Source organism: Diabrotica virgifera, chromosome 4, assembly GCF_917563875.1.
Source record: "Diabrotica virgifera virgifera chromosome 4, PGI_DIABVI_V3a".
NCBI lineage: Eukaryota > Metazoa > Arthropoda > Insecta > Coleoptera > Chrysomelidae > Diabrotica > Diabrotica virgifera.
The window spans coordinates 116,184,445-116,205,169 of record NC_065446.1 but is presented as its reverse complement, the minus strand read 5'-3'; the positions used below and the strand labels follow the sequence as shown (position 1 = coordinate 116,205,169).

At 33.4% G+C, this 20,725-nt stretch overlaps 1 protein-coding gene and 1 long non-coding RNA gene across 4 annotated transcripts in view; both read left to right on the top strand.

The window, feature by feature from the left end:
* The window catches only part of LOC114335183 (uncharacterized), a 127,125-nt gene that overhangs the window by 92,574 nt on the left and 13,826 nt on the right, over positions 1 to 20,725 (top strand). For all 3 annotated transcript variants that reach the window (XM_028285366.2, XM_028285368.2, XM_028285369.2), the window contains one exon: positions 17,577 to 17,968. In XM_028285366.2, the coding sequence (XP_028141167.1) occupies positions 17,577 to 17,968 (392 nt within the window). The remainder of the gene's footprint in view (positions 1 to 17,576; positions 17,969 to 20,725) is intronic.
* LOC126883114 (uncharacterized) lies at positions 8,069 to 12,336 on the top strand. The gene is made up of 3 exons (XR_007697505.1): positions 8,069 to 8,566; positions 8,625 to 8,819; positions 12,156 to 12,336. It is a non-coding gene; the product is annotated as an uncharacterized LOC126883114 (long non-coding RNA).

Genomic DNA, 20,725 nt, shown 5'->3' with positions numbered 1-20,725 from the left:
CTAGCGGTTTCCGAGAAATTACCGTGTTTCCATACTTTCTCGCTACCCTGTATAGTTTTTTTCATAAGATGCATAATTTTTAAGGTATTCGCAAAAAACCGTCCGAAACGGTGTCATTTTTCAATAAAAATGGCAAATTTTCAATCACGAATAACTCAAAAGGTATTGAGTTTAAAAAAATTGTAGAATAGTTTTTGCTTACAATTAGGTTCTCTAGCCACTTCCGTGGTTATGTTGACCAAAAAATTTTCCCCGAGAAGGGGTATGAACCACCCTCAAGCGCCATAGGATATAGGGTAGACTTTGTTTCTTGAGCTATTCCCTACTTACAGTGAAAATATCAAGTAAATTGATGCAGTAGGATGGAATTCAGAGCCAAATACTCTCACTGACTGCACTAATTCATTAAACCGAAAATATCAAACAAGGAAGATTTCTAAAGACGAGCGCACTCAAAGAATTGCAAATTACCTCCAATAAACCGGGCATCCCGGGCAAACTTTTAAATCGTTTATTGGATCTTTATCAAGATAAACACCTCGAAGCTGTGAACGCGTGTCAAAATCATGCACTAACTACCATCCCATCAACGCTGCATCGGCATCGTATCGTTTCAAGTTTGCGATACTAGTTAACTTCAGAGCTTCACCAACCGATCTCCTAATTCGTAATTCGAACACCTAATCAAATGAATCGAGAACGAAGGCATGAATGAAAATGAATGAGAATGAAAAAGGTCTGTGCCGGTAAAGTAGATATCTCACGCTAATCGTTAAAATGCATTTCATTCCGCTTGCCAATTAATCACTTGTAATGGGTGCTTCAAAATCCAATCGATAATTGAAAAATTTGTTAATTGCTCTCTAATTAGTAGCCAGATTGTCCGTTTGGCTTATTATAATTATGTTTATTGTATTGTAATTGTACTATATGTATTTTATTTAGTGTTTATTGTATGTCATCAATGACATTTATACGTCGTCACATTAGTCTGTTCGCTAAACTCAGACACAACTGGCTAGTTATTTTAGCAAGTAATATATAAAAGTAATTACTAAATAGTTAATAATAATTACTAAATAGTTAGTAATTTTGCTAATTTTGGCGAAACTGGCAAAAAACAAAAAAATTACCCACTAAAATCACTAGCCAGTTGTGTCTGAGTTTAGCGAACCGACATACCAACTTAACTTACAGATTCTGTAACAATAATTCTATGTAGATAAGTAATGGATTCGACCGTTACTTGATGGAAGTTAATTTTATCTAACAATAAAACATTGAAAACTTTTGTTTTCAATATATACTTCCACAAAACTTTATTATAAATTAATTTCACTACAGCCGTTTCGGCAAAGTGTTTTTCTCAAGTGATAAATTTTACTGTGTGTCTGCACCAGTCTTTAAACTGAATAGGTTGAAGAGTGGGATGCTGTTTGCCTCAAGTTGGTCATTCAGAATTATATCTGTATTTTTTAATATAATAATTTCCATAGATTCTAATAAATATGCTTAAGGCCTTTAATTTTAATATGGAGAATTTGGAAACTGTTCATTAAAATAATGATTATGATCTAGAACAGCGGTTCTCAATCTGTGGTACATGTACCAGTCACCAGTGGTGGTACATATCATTATTTACGGTGGTATACAAAACGCAAAAACAGCCAAAATCAGCACCACTATTATAGTTAATTACATTACCTAGCTAGATGGGTATTTCAATTAGGTGGTACCTACCCTAAATAATAAACAGTATTTTGTGGTACATGACTCAAAAGATTGAAAACCACTGATCTAGAAAGTGAAGTGCGTACGTAGAAACTGTTTTTCTGGTATTGAAAGCTTATTTGTGTTCTGCTATCCGTTTGTTAAAATTTCTGCCAGTTTGACCGATATAAGTTTTTGGACAGTCACTATATGTAAGTTTGTATGTATACACCATTCTGTAATTCCTTTTTCTTTTGACTCTTATTGTGTATTTCCTTAAGTTGTTGTTTGTTCTGAAAACTGGTGTTATGCCTTTCTTATGTGTTTGGCTATTTTTGTTTATATGTTGCTTGTATATGCAATGGAGCAGAAGGTACTGGGTTTGTTCTCTGGTGATAGGAAGACTAATTTCAGGACTTTCTTATGCAGTTTTGGTTTAAAATTTTGTTTATTGTTTGTTAGTTGTACCCATGGTTTACTGCTATTTGCTTAAAGATGGAAGTTATTTTTTGACATGGGAATTTCTGTTAATCTATTTAACATGCTATGTAGGCTGCTAATTTATATTTTGTAGGATGGGATGATGAATTGTGTATAGTTTTCCGTAGAACAACATAATGCAAGCCCAATATAAACAAACATGAGTTCTTCGTATTTCATAAACCTACCCATACTAACCCAACTATACACAATTCAACATCCCATCCTACACAATATAAATTAACAGCCTATCATAGCATGTTACATAGATTTAGGGAAATTCTCATGTCAAAAAATAACTTCGAAATAGAATTGAATTGAATAGCATTAAGCAAATAAAAGCAAATAAGCAATAAAAATGGGTACAATGGTACAAAGAACAAACAATAAACGAAATTTTAAACCAAAAACTGCATAAGAGAGCCTGAAATTAATCTTCCCGCCACCAGAGAAAAACCCAGTACCTTCTGTACTTTCTACTCCATTACATTATATAGGCAACATATTAACAAAAATAGCCAAACTCATAAAAAAGACAGGAATAACACCAGCTTTCAGAACAAACAACTTAAACAAATACAGAAGAACAATAAGAACCAAAAGCAAAAGCAATTACAGAGTGGTGTATACAAATTTACATGTGGTAGCTGTCCAAAAACTTACATCGGTCAAACTGGCAAAATCTTTAACAAATGTATAGCGGAGCACAAAAAGGCTTTCATTAATTAACAGTTTACTATTACGCTACTTATACTTGCCAATAAATCATTTGATAAAACGGTATCTTAACCCTACTACAATGGGCGCGTTCACCAGATGCAAACGTTGGCAATCAGTTTGCGCTTTATGCTTCTGAACGACTTGCTAACGTCAAACATGTTTGGAAAGCGGTCGCCATTTTTGCAAGCATAAAATATTTAAGTTGAACTTTGCAAACGTGTTGAATATTGAAAAAATATGGCGGGAATTTAAATTGAATATATTATAGAATATATTTATAAGGGTTTTATATATAAAATAACGGCTACTGAAGACATTCAGCTACGTTATTATCTATTAAATCCATTTTTTTCCTCTAATAAAAAAAATAATTTCAAAAACTTATTTATTGAGAAAATTTATTTTAGGTTACGTTCAAACCAACCAAGCAAAATGTCAAATTTTAACCTACTAAACAACCACCGTTCAGCTCGCTGTCAACAAGTTTAAGAATAAAAGCGCAAACAGTTGTGAACGTGTTTGCATCTGGTGAACGCAGTCATCGTCGTTTGTATTTGAGTAGTACATACAGTCCGTCTAATTTACTTACCGTTGCACGTCATTATCTACGTTAGAGATCTAAGTTGACATTGTTGCCCAATTACAAAAAATTATTGAATTCATTTTAAATCAAATACATATCACACAATTTTTGCGGAAGTGGATTATACAGCAAAACAAATTAATATTCAATGTAAATAACTTTGTTAATAAAACTTTAGAAATAGAAAACAAGAATTAAGTTATAATCTTACGTTAAAGTACATAATAAAAACAGTAAATATAATGACACAAATACTTACAGTAAAGAGTATAAACAAATATGAAGTGTCATCACCGCAACTGTCAAATAAATGTTACCAATTTATGCCAAAATATCACCTTCGTTCGATTATAGTTACAGTGTATTCCGAACAAATGTGCTTCATAAAAACGCTTTATAATCAATTTATACAAATTAAATGAAACATATTATTGTGTATTTCTTTAAAGTAACATTAATATAAATCTTCAAATATTATTTCTATGCGTATATAATAAAATATGTCTAGTGGCTGTAATGCCAGTGTACTCGACAAAGTGATTCTAAAAAAGAACACACCTACCGCCTAAATATTTCGTGTTGGTATTATGTGACGTCACGGGCTATGACGCGGATGTCGTGCAACGGTAAGTAAATTAGATGGAGTATACCTATGTATCATTAAATTTCGAGAGGTAAAGATACTGAATAGCAGGTATAATAATTAAAAGTACAGTAGATTAACAATATATTATACACCTGGGCCGAACACTTAACCACACCATTCAAATACAAATTTGTAAAAAGCTTAAGATTAAGGTTTTTCTCAAATATCTTGATAGAGACTACACTGTTAAAATTTCAAGAAAATCGATGCATGTTGATGGAATTTGGAGTTAAAAACCTTCATATACTTTTATATTTGTGTTTAATCTATTTATTTAAATTATCTACAAGAACTTTAACTACGGAAATTATCAAGTTTCCTAAATATTTAAAATATGAAACGGTGAACAGTTTTCTCAGTATACTTAAAAATCCGTATTCCTCCCCTAATGCCAACACAAAACGCAACAAGACCTCCCTATCGACAAAAAAAAGTCCCCTTATCGGCTGCGTCCCCTGTACGTGGAACGATACAGTCAGCAGCAGATAAAAATGAGAGCCGTCTACCTGGTTCTTTCGAGTAATTCAACATGCTGGGCTTCCTTTCCTGTAAAAGTACCTGCAACCAGGTAGTGTAAAGTAAAGCCACTGGCCCATCGGTTTGGTCAGAATTCTTCAGAAGTAGATATTTTTATTTCAAGAGACCCCACTGAAAATTCGGGCTTTGTAGATAGGGCGATGGTGGTGGTTTTTCGTTGAAGGGCTTTAAGTTGGAAGTTTATAAAAATTTAAATAGGCAAAATCTCACTTCCCTCGTTTTATCTGTATATAACTTTTCTGATCAAATAAAATTACACTAAATCAAAATGTAATTCGGTACAGGTCGGAACAAATTTTATATCAAGTTTAGATGAAGACAAAAGATATTTTCAAGATAATATTATGATTTATACAACGGGATCATTGTTTAAATAATAAAAGATGGGCCATTTTTGCACACAATTTACTTTTTTAATTGCTGGGATAATTCATATTTTTATGAAGGTTTTCACGATTTTTCTACAAAGTTGACAGGAACAGCTTTCATTTAAGACTGGCTAAATTAAATTTGACCTTTAATTTATTTAAGTAATAATTATAAGTACAGCTTGAAAAGCACTATAAAAATTTCATTTTGCAAGAAAAGTTGCGTTCTGTTACCTATCAATATAAAGCAAAAAAAAAATTGGTTGAAAAATATTCAATAATTTATGAGATATTTAAATGTCTTTCCGATATTCGTGTTCCTGACAATTTTTCACACATTAAAAAAGTTTAGCTAGGACTATTTTTTGTCGAGATAGCTTTTTCAGCTTTAAAAATTCATAGTTTGTTTATGTATCAATATTAACATTTAAAACTGCTTGAGTACATCTATCAATCCTACTACTTAACAAATTAAGGGTCAAATTTAAATTAACAAGTGTCAAATGAAAACTTTCTTCGTGGGGGTCGTGTTTGGTATCATTCGATAGATTTTTGAAAAATGAACACGTATTTTTTAGTTTTTCGATCTGACGTTCATTTCGCGAAATATTCGCTTTTTTTGTGAAACTTTGTGACACCCATTTCCTTATGCCCCCCGCTTAAATCGTCAGATTTTTTAAATATACACTCTTTCGCATGTATTATATACACTGTAATATACACTGTTTTGCATGTACTTAACTTACCTTATCTTAAGCTGACGATTTAGAGTTTTTCTAAGGATAGATTTTTTTTCGGGCCCCCCTTAACGAACTCCCCTGTATTAAGAGCCGATATATGGTAGAGGTACATTTACAGGGTACAAGGTTTCTCCCCATGTGATAATCTGACGCGCTCGAGTAACTGCAAAAATCCCCGCTTGGGCTCCCCTACCACTATGTATGTATCCATTCTAGACCGTTGCGTTGTAATCTTCACAGTATACATTTTGGAATGAATGAGATTTTCTGAGTTCAAATATAAATTTTTGTTCAGTGTTTCTTCCTCTTATTTTACGTAATCTCTTTCATCATATCCTGCGATCTGATGTAGGTATGTAATAAAATAAACCAATTTTGGGTTCTAGAACTTTTTATTTAAATCAATCTCATTGATCAAGGTATATACATACACTTCTCCAAGAAATTAACGCAACATCTTAAAAATTGGTCATTTTTAATTTCTCGAATTTCCTAAACCTGTTGTCCGAGTTGATTTTTTTAACATGTTGTAGAATTAGCGATATATGTAACAGACGGACCTGTTTTGAACCTTATTCTTTAACAATATCGCTGTAATAATATTGTTGCTAGACATGTAAATTGTCATTGTATACCGGGTGTAGATACCAATAAAACTGTGATTTTTTCTCAACGTTCGCTTCACCCTGTGGAATATTCTAGCATTAAAATACTGAAATTAAAACCCTACTATAGCCTCATGTTTTCTTAACGTTCTGTTTTTTTTTATTCATTCGCATATGTTGGATAATAAAAAAGTTAGGTACTTTAACAACTAGCCTTGTTTTTCATCAATACAGAATACAGGGTGTTTTTAAATAAGTATGGCCTTTAACCCTTAGTCTCCCCACGGTACTTTTAAGTAGCACCAAATTCTGGTACCTGTAAATCCCAAGCACTTTAGTAGATCTAATTTGAGACTGTTTTTTAAATACCATTTATTAGTTATCAGCTGTTTAATACTTCAAATGTCATTCAGACAATTTAGTGTTAAATACACAATAAGATTTGTAAGTACTCTAAACTCTAAAGGATCTTTGGGAAAAACAATGCTTTTAGTTTATTTTAAAAAGTTATGACCGAAAAAATAAGGCGGACTTAAAAAAAAAATCCAAACGTGCTGACAGACTAAGGGTTAAGGGGTAATTCTGCATGAAAAATAATGACAGTTTGCTTTATAAACGTATGTCCGCAAATGCTTCGTTTCCGAGTTAGGGGGCGTTGACATTTTTCTGGCAAACTGACGATTTATTTATTGCTCTAAAACCGTTTGAGATATGCAAATGAAATGGTGGGTTTTAAGAGGTAGTTTTTGTGCATTTTTTGACATACAATTAAGAATTTTATGTTCACCATTGGCGCACATAAGGGTCTATTAACCGTATGCGCGTCAATGTTGAATATTAAATTCCTAATTGTATGTCAAAAAATGCACAATAACTACCTATTAAAACCCACCAAATTTCATTTGCATATCTTAACCGGTTTTAGAGCAATAAATAAATCGTCAGTTTGTAAGAAAAATTTCAACACCCCCTATCTCGGAAACGAAGCATTTGCGGACAAACTGTCATTATTTTTTCATGCAGAATTACCTCTTAAAGTTTACCATACTTATTTAAAAACATCCTGTATTGACGAAATACAAGGCTAGTTGTTAAAGTACCTAACTTTTTTATTATCCAACATAAGTGAATGAATAAAAAACAGAATGTTAAAAAATCATGGGGCTAAGTTGGATTTTAATTTTAGTATTTTATAAATGCTAGAATATTCCACAGTTTTATTGGTACACCCGGTATACAATGACAATTTACCTGTCTAGTAACAATATTTTATTACAGCGATATTGTTAACGAATATATAAGGCTATAACGTGTTAAAAAATCACTTAAATCGGACGACACGTTTAGGAAATTCGAGACATCAAAAATGACCCATTTTTAAGGTGGTGCGTTAGTTTCTTGGAGAAGTAAGTGTATAAATCGAAACAAATTCTTTCAACAACGAAATAAATCAGGAGAGTTTGCTTAATTTTTAGCATATATTTGCACACGAGTTGTACTTTGCAATAGCAGTAAGCAATGTCGAACAACGACAACGAAAACGACTCTGAAAACAAAACAACCTTGAGCGTGTAGTTTCTCATGACGTCAACAAGTAGTAGTGATCGGCCTTCATGTCTTCTCGATTTGATTTCTGCTTTTGCTGGGCTGACTTGGACTTGACTGGCTTGAAAACAAGAATCTACAGGTCGAGCAAGTCTCGTAAATTTCACGATTGCGAGCCACGCTTCACGCAACCGTGTTTGCGTACTTGTGTTTCGAGTTGCGTGGTCGTGCGGCGTTATATTTACCAAATTTAAATATAATCGTTTTCAAAATTAAATCAATATGTCAATATGGCTACTGGGTGTAAAAGATAAATCTTATTCTATCTGTTCTTAATGAGTTTTAGATAATTTTAGTTGTATTTCTTTGTAATTTTGTGTTGTACAAAGATTAATTTAACATTTTCTCTGGAAGTATTAATTTAGAAAGATAATATGCTTCATTGGTGTTGTGTTGTGTTTTGAAGTGTGAAATGCAAAGTAATTGTGATAAAGTCAAGATAAAGTTCACTTTTAAACTGAACTAAATAAGGTATCTGAGAGACAACAATGGTTAAATGCAATACAATGTACAGGTTTTACTAGCGAAATGAAAATTTTCCTGTCCTGTCTGCTGTAATCATTTTATATCTGGTAAGTTACAATTACAACAGTAACGATTTTTGAAGATGTTAACATTTTAATCTTATAGGAAAATCAGCCGACTTAATCGATAATAACAATCTCCAGATTGGGTTCCTTCAATAAATATGGTCTATAAACACAATGAAATAAGTTCCCCAAAATCTAAAATGGAGTGGTATCAAAGGAGAATTAAAGTGAAAAATATTCATATTGAAATTATTTATAAGGCACTGGACTGTCTTAAATTCTACAATAATACTAGGTGGGTAAATGATTTTAGACATTTTTCATTAAGAGTAGATTAAGATTAAGTAGATTTTCATTCAGTAGATTTAAGACTTGTTTACACAGGTAGAGTAATGATGCAAGTACTTGATAGAGTAGAGTAACTCTACCTGTAAAAATGCTCAGCACAGTAGAATAGCTGGTAGAGTGTATAGTTGGAGTTAAAGTAGAGTGACTAGCAACCTATGGCAAAGTAACTACTCTATGACCACCACTACTGCCAAAATGTCTACTCGGCTGCACACTCTACCCATGGAACACGCTCAATTATGGCAGAATAGAGTAGGTAGGAGAGTACATGGGGGCGCTGTCATTCTGGCTGGAATTGTGTTTTGTGTAAATAGTGAAAATGAAGTTCACCGAAGATGAAACTTTAAAACTTGTAGAGCTATAATACGGCGAATACCAGTGTTTATGGAATTTAGGTAGTGTATACTACAGAAATAAAAGTTTGCAGTAAGCTGCAGAGGATGAAATCGTAGAAAGAATGGCAAAGGGGGCTTTGGAGTAAACGAGCTTAAGCAAAAAATTAAGAATTTAAGGTGCACTTATAATCAAGAGTGTTTAAAAATACAAAAATCGGTTTCACTATACTAGCATCAGTACAGGGTGATCAGTTAAGGGTAGCGAGCATCCATATCTCATAAGATATTGGTCGTATAGATTTGAGAAAAAAAAATCATGATAAAAGTCGCCAAGAGAAATTGCTGGAAATTATTTTCGAGTTTGAGGCATAGTTTCGTCCGCTAGAGGGCATAACAATCAACACAAAGTAGAAAAATGGAATTTTTATAGAATTTTGTCTAATGAAAGTTTATCGATGATATCATTTTCATATTTACAGACCATTTCCCTACATTTTTTGTCTAAAACGTTTTGTTCTATCTATCAAAATAAAGCGGTGGGGGAAGTTCAATTGTTTTTTTAAACAAACCAAGGTTTCTTCCGTTTCTTTTGACCGATTTTAGCAAACTTAGGCTCATATGAAAGAGCATAATTTGCACTACAAAACGCTTATTTGGTTTTGAATTTTTTACGTTTGCTGTCGCCGCTAGATGGCGTTAACTGAAATGGTAGCAAATTTTTGAGTTTAAAAAAAAAAACAAATGTAATGGTATATTAATTTTTATATATTTTAAAAGAGGATAAATTTCTCTATAATTTAATGAAAAGAATTTATTATCTACCTTTTTTTGAACCGTTGATATTGACCAAAATATAATTTTATTACATTAAAAAATGGCACGCCACTGTTTTTTATCAAAATAAAAATCAGTTTTGTAATCTCTTATTAGTTGCTAACAAAAAGAACCTCTTGACTTTTTTTCGTTAGACAAACGGTTTTGGATTGAGAAAATAAGATATGTTTACATGGGGCGCCCATATCTCGAAACATTACTAATTTACTTTTTTTTCAATCTAAAACCGTTTGTCTAACGAAAAAAGTCAAGAGGTTCTTTTTGTTAGCAACTAATAAGAGATTACAAAACTGATTTTTATTTTGATAAAAAACAGTGGCGTGCCATTTTTTAATGTAATAAAATTATATTTTGGTCAATATCAACGGTTCAAAAAAAGGTAGATAATAAATTCTTTTCATTAAATTATAGAGAAATTTATCCTCTTTTAAAATATATAAAAATTAATATACCATTACATTTGTTTTTTTTTAAAAACTCAAAAATTTGCTACCATTTCAGTTAACGCCATCTAGCGGCGACAGCAAACGTAAAAATTCAAAACCAAATAAGCGTTTTGTAGTGCAAATTATGCTCTTTCATATGAGCCTAAGTTTGCTAAAATCGGTCAAAAGAAACGGAAGAAATCTTGGTTTGTTTAAAAAAACAATTGAACTTCCCCCACCGCTTTATTTTGATAGATAGAACAAAACGTTTTAGACAAAAAATGTAGGGAAATGGTCTGTAAATATGAAAATGATATCATCGATAAACTTTCATTAGACAAAATTCTATAAAAATTCCATTTTTCTACTTTGTGTTGGTTGTTATGCCCTCTAGCGGACGTTTGACAAACTCGAAAATAATTTCCAGTAATTTCTCTTGGCGACTTTTATCATGATTTTTCTTTCTCAAATCTATACGACCAATATCTTATGAGATATGGCCGCTCGCTACCCTTAACTGATCACCCTGTACTATACTTGTACTCTCCTCATGTGAATGGTATCAAGCCATTTTTGGTAGAGTACTACCACTACTCTACTCTCCTCAAAACTCTACCCATGTAAACAAGTCTTTAGAAACAGTGGAAAATGAGGTAGCTAGTAGAGTAGTAGTAGAGTAAAATATACTGGTTTAGCAAATTACAATGTTTTAAGGTAATACAGTAGCGATAAACAGGTAGTCAAAACGTGTTCCAAGATTGTCACTGTAATTTTGAATATTTTTTCGAGGCATTTGGCACACGTATTCGTAAAATAATAAAGAATGGCGGTACAGAGCCCAATTTGAAAAATATATTAATATGTGGAAATTACTCTGTAATTATACAATATTTAAAAAACGAGCCTGTACCGCCATTAAGAAGAACAAAAAAATACACTTTCTTCAAATAAACTTTTTTATCCGATGCCTAGATTTTGTGTAATTTTGGAACTACTAATGAAATAAAAAATTTTAGTAGTTCCAAAATAACACAAAATCGGATAAAAAAGTTGTATTTGAAAAAAGTGTATTTTTTTGTTCTTCTTAATAGCGGTACAAGCTCGTTTTTTTATATTGTATTTAATTACAGAGTAATTTCCACATATTAATATATTTTTCAAATTGGGCTCTGTACCGCCATTCTTTATTATATTACGAATATGTGTGCCAAATATCTTGAAAAAATATTCAAAATTACAGCCGCAATCTTGGAACACATTTTCGCTACCTGTTGATCGATACTGTTTCCTCTTAAGATAGTTTTAATAGTTATTTATGATATAAGTATTAAAAGTACAATTTTAAGACGCGCATGTGAAAGTTAACTTGAAAAAATAATTTTATTAATGTTTTGACTTCCACATTAGATGTCATTGTCAAAATACAAAATATTCATTATTATTAGGTTTGTTCTAGCAAACAGTCAAACTAGTCAAAAACCATCAGCAAACAGTTGGTCAGTAAAAGAACATAATGCAGTCACCAGTGCGATCCCCTCTACTCGCGCTGGTCCACTATTCGCTAATGGTTTCAAACTGATGCTAGAACAAACCTATTATTATTATGCATATCATTATCTGTAAATAATATTTCTTCTGATTGTTAATTGTAAAGGATAGAAAAATTACCATTTATTTTATTTTTTTTAGAATCAGCTGAGAGAAGTGGTCTACAAAAAACCAGGAAGGAAACGGAATATGTGGCTACGAAAGGCAAAAGAAAGGTTTACAAAGCAAATGTGACACATTTTTTTGAAATATTTAGGAATATCAGTAAATTGCATTAAAAAATGTATGAAAAGATTTTGTTCAATAAAAATGTTTATATTTATCAAGGATGTATTATTTGGTATGGCCACATATCGTCAGTGATGTAATAATACATCCTATCTGTTTTTTCATGAGTTTTGTAAGATAGACTAAAAACTTGTCTTAGGGTCACCTCCTGTTTTCATAAATTTTTTGACTTGTTTTGTAGTAAATTAAACTATCTATGAACTACAAAACAAGTCAAAACTTACATATGAACACAGGAGGTGACCTTAAAACATGTTTTTCCATCTCTCATACAAAACTCATGAAAAAACAGATAGGAGGTATTGTCACATCAGCAAAAATGTACAGTGATGAGTGCCCTAATAACCGGCAAAATATGGGCAACATATTTAGTTGTGAGATAAAAAGAAATGAAACTAGTTGAGCTGGGAAATTTAGCGAAATTAACCTTTAAATTTACGTTATATTGATCCCACCTTTACACATATCGGAGGAGTATGTCAACTAAAACTGTCACTGTGACAGTGGTAGTTTCCAAACTCGTCTGATACGTCTGAAGGTGGTACACAATCAATACAATCTAAATGTATAAGTTAATATCGCTACCCAGCTCGACTAGTTTCATGTCTTTTTATCTCACTACTTAATACATCTTTTGTGCTATTTTGCCGGTTATTACAGCGCTCATCACTGTATTTCTGGTATATCCAGGGAATGTCTACAAAATATATTTTGAATGTCCAGAGAACATTCGTGGACATTCATGGAATGTTCCAATAAAACATTCAGGTAATGTTTAAAATGCTGACACAGGATTTTCCTGGGATGTTCAGGGAACATGTTTTCGGGGATATTCCAGGAATTTTTCAATGTCTGTGTACCTTCTATGGACCTATATGGAATATTTTGGTGTTATTACCGCCGCACTCCACTTGCGATTTGTAATCAGGAAGATTGAACACATTGTTTCAAATACAAGTCAATCCATTTGTGACTAAATAATCATGGATTGACTTCTATTTGAAAGAATGTGTTCAATCTTCACAACTACAAATCGCAAGTGGAGTCCGGCGCTTAGAGCTACTTCCTCTTCAGTATTATGTATTATACTACAGAAATCAGGAACTTTCCTTCTAAATATATGTATGCATCTTGGCCATCAAACATATTCTTCCAAACATTTTTTTAAGGGGTTACATAGGTCTTGTGGGTAAAAAAAGTGACTTTTTAAAAAAATTATATCTCGAAAACTAAAATTTATTTTTATTTATAATTGGAACATGTAAAAGTATAGTACTTAAGGTAGTCTCAAAAAAAGTTTCAGCCAAAAATATTCATTTTTGTAGAGTTTAAGTTTTTTTGCGTTGGCAGCATAACTAAGTCCAGTCTCATCTGAAATCAAAAAGTTTCTTGTAGTTTATACCTCTGGCTAGAATATGAACGAAGGAATTAAAAAAAATGAAATTTGAAGATTTTACATAAGTTTAAACACATTTTTGACCCCAATTTTTCTCATTTTTAAAGTAGTTTTTTTTATAAAACAAAAATGACCTCATCTAATAAAAAATCCTTTGTTCATTCACTAGCCAGAGGTATAAACTACAAGAAACTTTGATTTCAGATGAGACTGGACTTGTTATGCTGCTCACCGCAAAAAAGGGCTGTTGTCGAAAAATTGCAGTCCACTCTACAAAAATGAATATTTTTGGCTGAAATTTTTTTGAGAGTACTATACTTTTACATGTTTCAATTATAAATAAAAATAATTTTTAGTTTCCAAGATATAATTTTTTTAAAAAGTCACTTTTTTTACCTGCAAGACAACAACTTAACAAATTGTTGATTTCAAATTGTAGCAGTTGTTTTGCAAAGTATGCTGCCCTCTTGTATTTTCTGTGTTATCTTCATCATACAATTACTTCATCTAAAAACTTTCTGCGATATATTCGCAACAACAAAAACAAACAAAACAAAAAAAAAATAAAACAAAAGTTTAACCACCTTCACACCACAGAATCAAGCAATCAAGTTACACAAATTTTCAAACACCTCACCTGACGACACAGCGTCTCAAGTACGATTGCGCGAATTGGTAAATATAACTCCGCACGACCACGCAACTCGAAACACAAGTACGCAAACACGGTTGCGTGAAGCGTGGCTCGCAATCGTGAAATTTACGAGACTTGCTCGACCTGTAGATTCTTGTGGCTTGAAATCGCCTCACCCGACGAGATATAACTATATATAGGGTGTTTTTAACTTATTGGCGCCTTGGAGGAAGCTTTATTAGAATAAAACATATTCGATAGAAATTCGAAATAAATTCGCTAGAACGAAGATTTATTCCATAAAATATCCCTAAGACTAATGTATTAGTCCTGGGAAATAAGATTTTTCTCAAGACTTGGAATAATCAAGCTCTGACAACTGCTTTAGTTATTGTAGATCTATAGAAAGAAAATCTGCCAAGAGTTAGGAGCCGTTTATGAATTATTAACGATTTAGTAAAAACACATTTTTCGATTTTTTGCACCCCATTAGAAAGCTAAAAGTTGACATAAAATTACAAAATTTGATATTTTAGAACATTGAAACAACTTCAAAATAGCGGTTTTTCAGTCAAAGTTAAAAAGTCAATTTGCTTCTTCTTCTTTAAGTACCGTGCCCAAATTTTAGGCGTGGGTAGCTTCCATGACAATTTGCCGATATCGTTCTCGATCTTGTGCGGCATGTAATAGTTGATCTGCTGATAAGCCAGTCCATTGACGAAGGTTTCGGAGCCATTAATATTTCTTCCTATCCTACCAATTTCTCTTTTTCCGTCGAATTTTACATTGAGTATTAACTGCAGCATCCTGTACCTGCTACCTCTCATTATATGCCCGAGATATTCAAGTTTTCTCTTTTTTATCATCTTGATTAAGTCACCTTCGCCTTGACCTACTCTGTTTAAGACTTCTTTGTTTGAAATGCGTTAAACCCAAGAATCAAGATATTCTGAGCATTTTACGATATGACCACATCTCGAAGGCTTCTAATTCTCGGATTAACTTTTGTTAAAGGTTCATTATTGACAATTAGTTGCATAGGGCCGACGTCTTCTTTGCTAACCACAAGTAACTTTGTCTTTGTTGTGTTTATGCCAAGTCCGTTATTGGAGCATTCTCTCGATCAAAAAGGAATTGAAGATCTTCGATACTTTCAGCCATGATCGCGGTGTCGTCTGCATATCTGATGTTGTTAATAGTTTCTCCCCCGATTCGAACTCCTCATTGCCCTTTCAAGGCTTCGTTAAATATTATTTCTGAGTATACATTAAACAAAGTTGGGGATAACACACAAACCTGTCTGAAACCTCTTTGAATGCAAATTTTGTCTGTATCTTTGCCATCTACCAGAATAGAAGCTTCTTGATTCCAATATAGATGTTGTAAAAGTCTCAGATATTTATTATCTTTGCTTCGCAAACTGCAAAATAAGGCAATCTCGTTATTTGTTAATAAATAGTATTAAAATTAACGTACAACTTGTATTTCATCCAAAGTTGGCTATTGGGGTACTTAACAAACCTTCAAAATTTCAGAGCGATCCATCAATTAGTTTAAAAGGTATTCTATTTGTTTATCCCAGAGCCCTTTTTTTTGCAAAAAGTTTTCTTCCTAGGAAAGCGTCGTAGATTAGCCAAAATCTTTCAGCTGAGAAGGATCTGCTTTTGGTTTTAGTCCATGAAAACTTGGCATGTCAAAAATGAGGGTTAGATGAGTGCCAAAGATGCTTTCTGGAAAAATGACAGGGAACACAGTGTTTAAAGAAAGTTAGATATACAGTGATGAGCGCCCTAATAACCGGCAAAATAACGCAAAAGATGGAAAACACATTAAGTTGTGAGATAAAAAGAAATGAAACTAGTGGAGGTGGGAGATTTAGCGATAAAAACCGTGATAAAAACCTACATTATATTTATTGTTTCCCACCTTTAGACGTGTCAGAGGTGTATGTCAACTAAAACTGCCACTGTCACAGTGGCAACAGCCAAACTCATCCGATACGTCTTAAAGATGGGAAACAATAAATAGAACGTAAATTTATAGGTTTTTATCACTAAATCTCCCATCTCCACTAGTTTCATTTCTGTTTATCTCACAACTTTATTAAGTGTTTTCCATCTTTTGCGCTATTTTGCCGGTTATTAGCGCGCTCATCACTGTATACTATTATGAATAATATGGCCGAAGTAAGCCAATTTTCTGTTCTTTACGGTGTTAATAATTTCTTTGTCATTTCTTAGCTTCTGGAGAATAGTTATGTCAGTTGTGTGGTGTATTATATGAGACCCTTAACATACGTCCGTAGCACTACATTTCAAATACCTCTAATAGTTTTATCGCATCTTGTTTCCGGCCTTCTTCTCCGTAGAGAGGACACTAAAGAAGTAACATTGAAGAATTCTTATGCGTATGTTGATATAGATAAGTTGCAGATAATCTTCACAAGACCGTTAAAAGAGCTTCTTGCTCTTTCAATACGAGTTTTTATTTCGTAGCTATGATCCCAGGTATCCTGAATATTGCAGCCCAAATAGCATATTTTCTCCACTCCTAAGAGTGTATCGCTTATTGTAATTTGGGCCGTTATTTTGGTGTTCTTATCAATAATCATTATTTTTGTGTTCATACAATTTAGTTTTAGGTCGGATTTGTTATATTTTTCTACAACAATCTCCATCATCCGTTGGAGCCCCTGCGCACTATCTGCCAGCAATACTGTATCGTCTGTATATGTAATATTGTTTATAAGTTGCTATTTACTGCAATACCATCTTGTGATTCGTCCAAGGCTTCTCTCAAGATGTTTTCAGAGTATGTATATGTTAAATAATGCTGCTGACAGTATTCAACCTTGTCTAACTCCTTTTCAGACTGTGAAAATCTCGGTTCATTTTCGAATCTCACTGTTGATTTTTGTTGAAGATATAAGTTTGAGATGTCTTATATCCTTACCATCAAGTCCTGATGTTTTAGGATATCGTTTAGTTTCCCATGTGGTATTGTGTCAAATGCCTTCTCAATTCTCAAAACCAATGAAACATGCATACACATCACAGTTGACATCTCTGGCACTTTGTGTTATAACTTGAAAATTGAAAAGTCCTTCCCACGTTCCGAGTCATGATTTCCATCAAATATGCTCCCGTGTCTACAAGTTGAAATAATCCAGAAACTTCCAATATCTGTTATCATTTTAATTTTTTTTTGCATTAAGTACTTAAAATGTTATTGTTTTTTTTTTCAGAACTGTGCCATGATGGGTTTGCAGACCACTACAGGAGTAGCAGCAGGAGGTGGAGGAACGGGATGTAAGCGAAAACTGGAAGCGGCAACTGCCCCCTTGGACTCATCGACGCCTCCGGCGAAGACGGGTCGCTGGGAAGCGGACGATTGCATAGCGCGTCTCCAGGCCGTGGCCGTCCCGACGGCCGACGCCTGGAGGACTCCGACGCCGTCTCTGGCCGCCTCCCTTCTCACCACCACCGTGGCTTCGTCGGGACCGGAGGCTGTCACCACCACGTTGGACGACGACTTCGACGACGAGGAGTTTGACGATGAGTTGTCGGATGACGAGAAGGGTGGAAGCGGGAGCACCATCCCCGAACCAGCCAGGTTTACACCATACCAGTATAGCAGGTAAGACCTATTTACAAGATATGTGTTTCAGCGGTACCTGTTGTCCCGTTCTGGCTATTCTTTCATGATTTTTTATGGCGATATGATCAATAGTTAATAAAGTTGATGATTCTTTCTTTCTAGTTTATCAGACGTATTTTAAACTGTATTAGGAAAAATACCCCAAGACTGGTGCTTAATGTATGCTGATGATGTCGTGTTAGTAGGAAATAGTGAAAGAGATTTAGAACAAAAACCGGAACAGTGGAGGCAAGCTCTGGAGGAAAAAGGTTAAAAACTTAGTAGGACAAAAACAGAGTATTTCGAATGTTCATTTAAAGATGGAGTTACTACAAATAAAATGGTATCTTTGTATGGTGAACTGATTGTGAAAAGCAATAGTTTTAAGTACCTGGGATCGGTATTACAGAGTAATGGAGAAATAGATGGAGATGCATGCAGTAGAATTAGGGCTGGATGGATGAAGTGGAAAGAAGCGAGTGGTGTGTTGTGTGACAGAAAAATTCCAATGAAGCCGAAGGGAAAATTCTATAAAACAGCCATAAGATCGGCTATGATGTACGGAACTGAATGTTGGGCAGTGAAAAAGAAAGAGGAACAACAAATGCATGTGGCGTAAATGAGAATGCTTAGATGGATGAGTGGAGTGACAAAGAAGGATAAAATTAGAAATGAGTATATTAGGGGAAGTCTAGGTGTAGCACCAATTGATTCCAAAATGGGAGAGCATAGGATGGTTTGGTCATGTTCAACGAGATAGAATTGTGTGGAGAAATGCAATTAGGGAAGCCGAACGAGGCTTCCGAGAATGATGATGACCCCAAGACAGGCTTGGTTCTAAGCAATATTCATCTCACAACACTGCAGTGAGTTCCGTCTCATCGGAGACGATCAGTTTGGATTCAGAGCCGGCATGGGAACGAGAGTGTTCAGAGTAAAAAATGCTACGACCAAAGAAAGATATATTTACATGCTTCATAGACTCCGAAAAAGCATTTGTTCAGATGGGAAAGACATCAAACTGTTAGAAACTTATATTGGAACCAAAACGACAGAGTTAGGATCGAAGGTTCCACGTCAGCAGAAGTAGAAATTAGGAGGGGAGTTAGACAAGGATGTGTTCTGTCACCCCTGTTAAATAGGCACTGACGGATTCCAAGGATGGAGCCAAGGAGAATGGCGTAAATATCAATAATTGCGGATTGTGTTAATTGCGGATTCCGGCTTGGGTCTACAATGACACATCGACAGGACCAACTGGGTCTGTGAGCAATTTGGTATGAAGATAATCATTAAGAAAACCAAAGTGATATCAATTCGAAAACATCAAAATGTACCTCAACCTTATACAAATGTAGGGCTAAATTTTTGAACAGCTAATAATAACAGCTGAAGACAGACAAAAGTTTGTAATTGTAGTAGCCAACCTCCATTGAGGAGAAGACACGTTAAGAAGGAGAAACTGTATTATTTATTATTATATACTCACTACTATTCTACTTACTATTATATACTTATATTATATACTTACTGTATTTCATTGTAAAATGATTTTCACAGTGTAAGACTTCATTCTCCTTTTGAATGTATTATATTAACATTACCTATCATCACCGAAACATTTTGGTAGATCAAGAACAAAAAATTTTTTCGAAAAGTTTATACTCGTCCTATGAAACTTCCTTCAACCTCTGGCACGTTTGTCGTAAACTTTGAACTTGCTGTTATATATTATTAATAACATAACAGCCATTTTCTTATAGTTGCGTCACCTATTATTAATCCATGTAAATCCAAATTGTATTTTCATTGAAGTAATCAAAAAGTTGCATTTACTTTGAAACAAAGGCCTAATACTCACGTAAAGTTTGCTCTACTTGTAAGTACAATTTAGCAAGTTTACAAGTTTCCCAAACTCTAAACTTCGTATAATATAACTTTAAAATCAAAAACTTTTTATCGTTGTGTAGTATTTTTATAAAAATTAGATTTAAGGCGAAAAATAATGGATTAAGATTAAAACAGTTAAGAGAAGAGAATAAAATGATTTAATAAAAAAGATGATTATTTATAGGCGAGCGGTTTACCCATAAAAAGACGCTTGAAACGGAATATACCGACTACATTTTTTTTGCATTTCTATCTACCGCACAATTCTTATTCGATTCTATAGTTCAAAATTAAAAGTATTTTTTAAAAATTTCAAGTAGGCCGGAAATTGTTAACAAAAATAACAAAAAAAAACCATTTTTCGAATCCCTTCGAATAAATTTTTTTTATCGCGTATCTCATCGAATTAAATACTTTTCCTCTCTTGGCAATTATTTCGAAAAATGCTTCCTTTTCGAGTTATTTGCAATTTTTGTTGAAAATTAGTTAAATTAGAAATTTAGGAAGAGCTATTAACAACATAAGGTATGCAGATGACACCGTGATTATGGCAAGCTCTGCTTGACAATGTCTGTGTACAATATGGACTAAAACTGAATATAAAAAAGATATATGAGTAATATGGTAATAGGTAACAAAGAAAATAAATATACAAACAAACATATAATATAATATATTATGTGGGAGATGTACTGATTAGAAACGGTTAATAAATTAATACAAATACCTGGGAACCTAGATTTCAGAAAATAATGATCAAATAACAGAATGAAGGACCACAATAGAAATAGCAAGAAATGCATTTGTAAAAAATGAAAACAATTCTCTGCAATAAAGACCTTAGATTAGAACTGAGAGTAAGAGCTC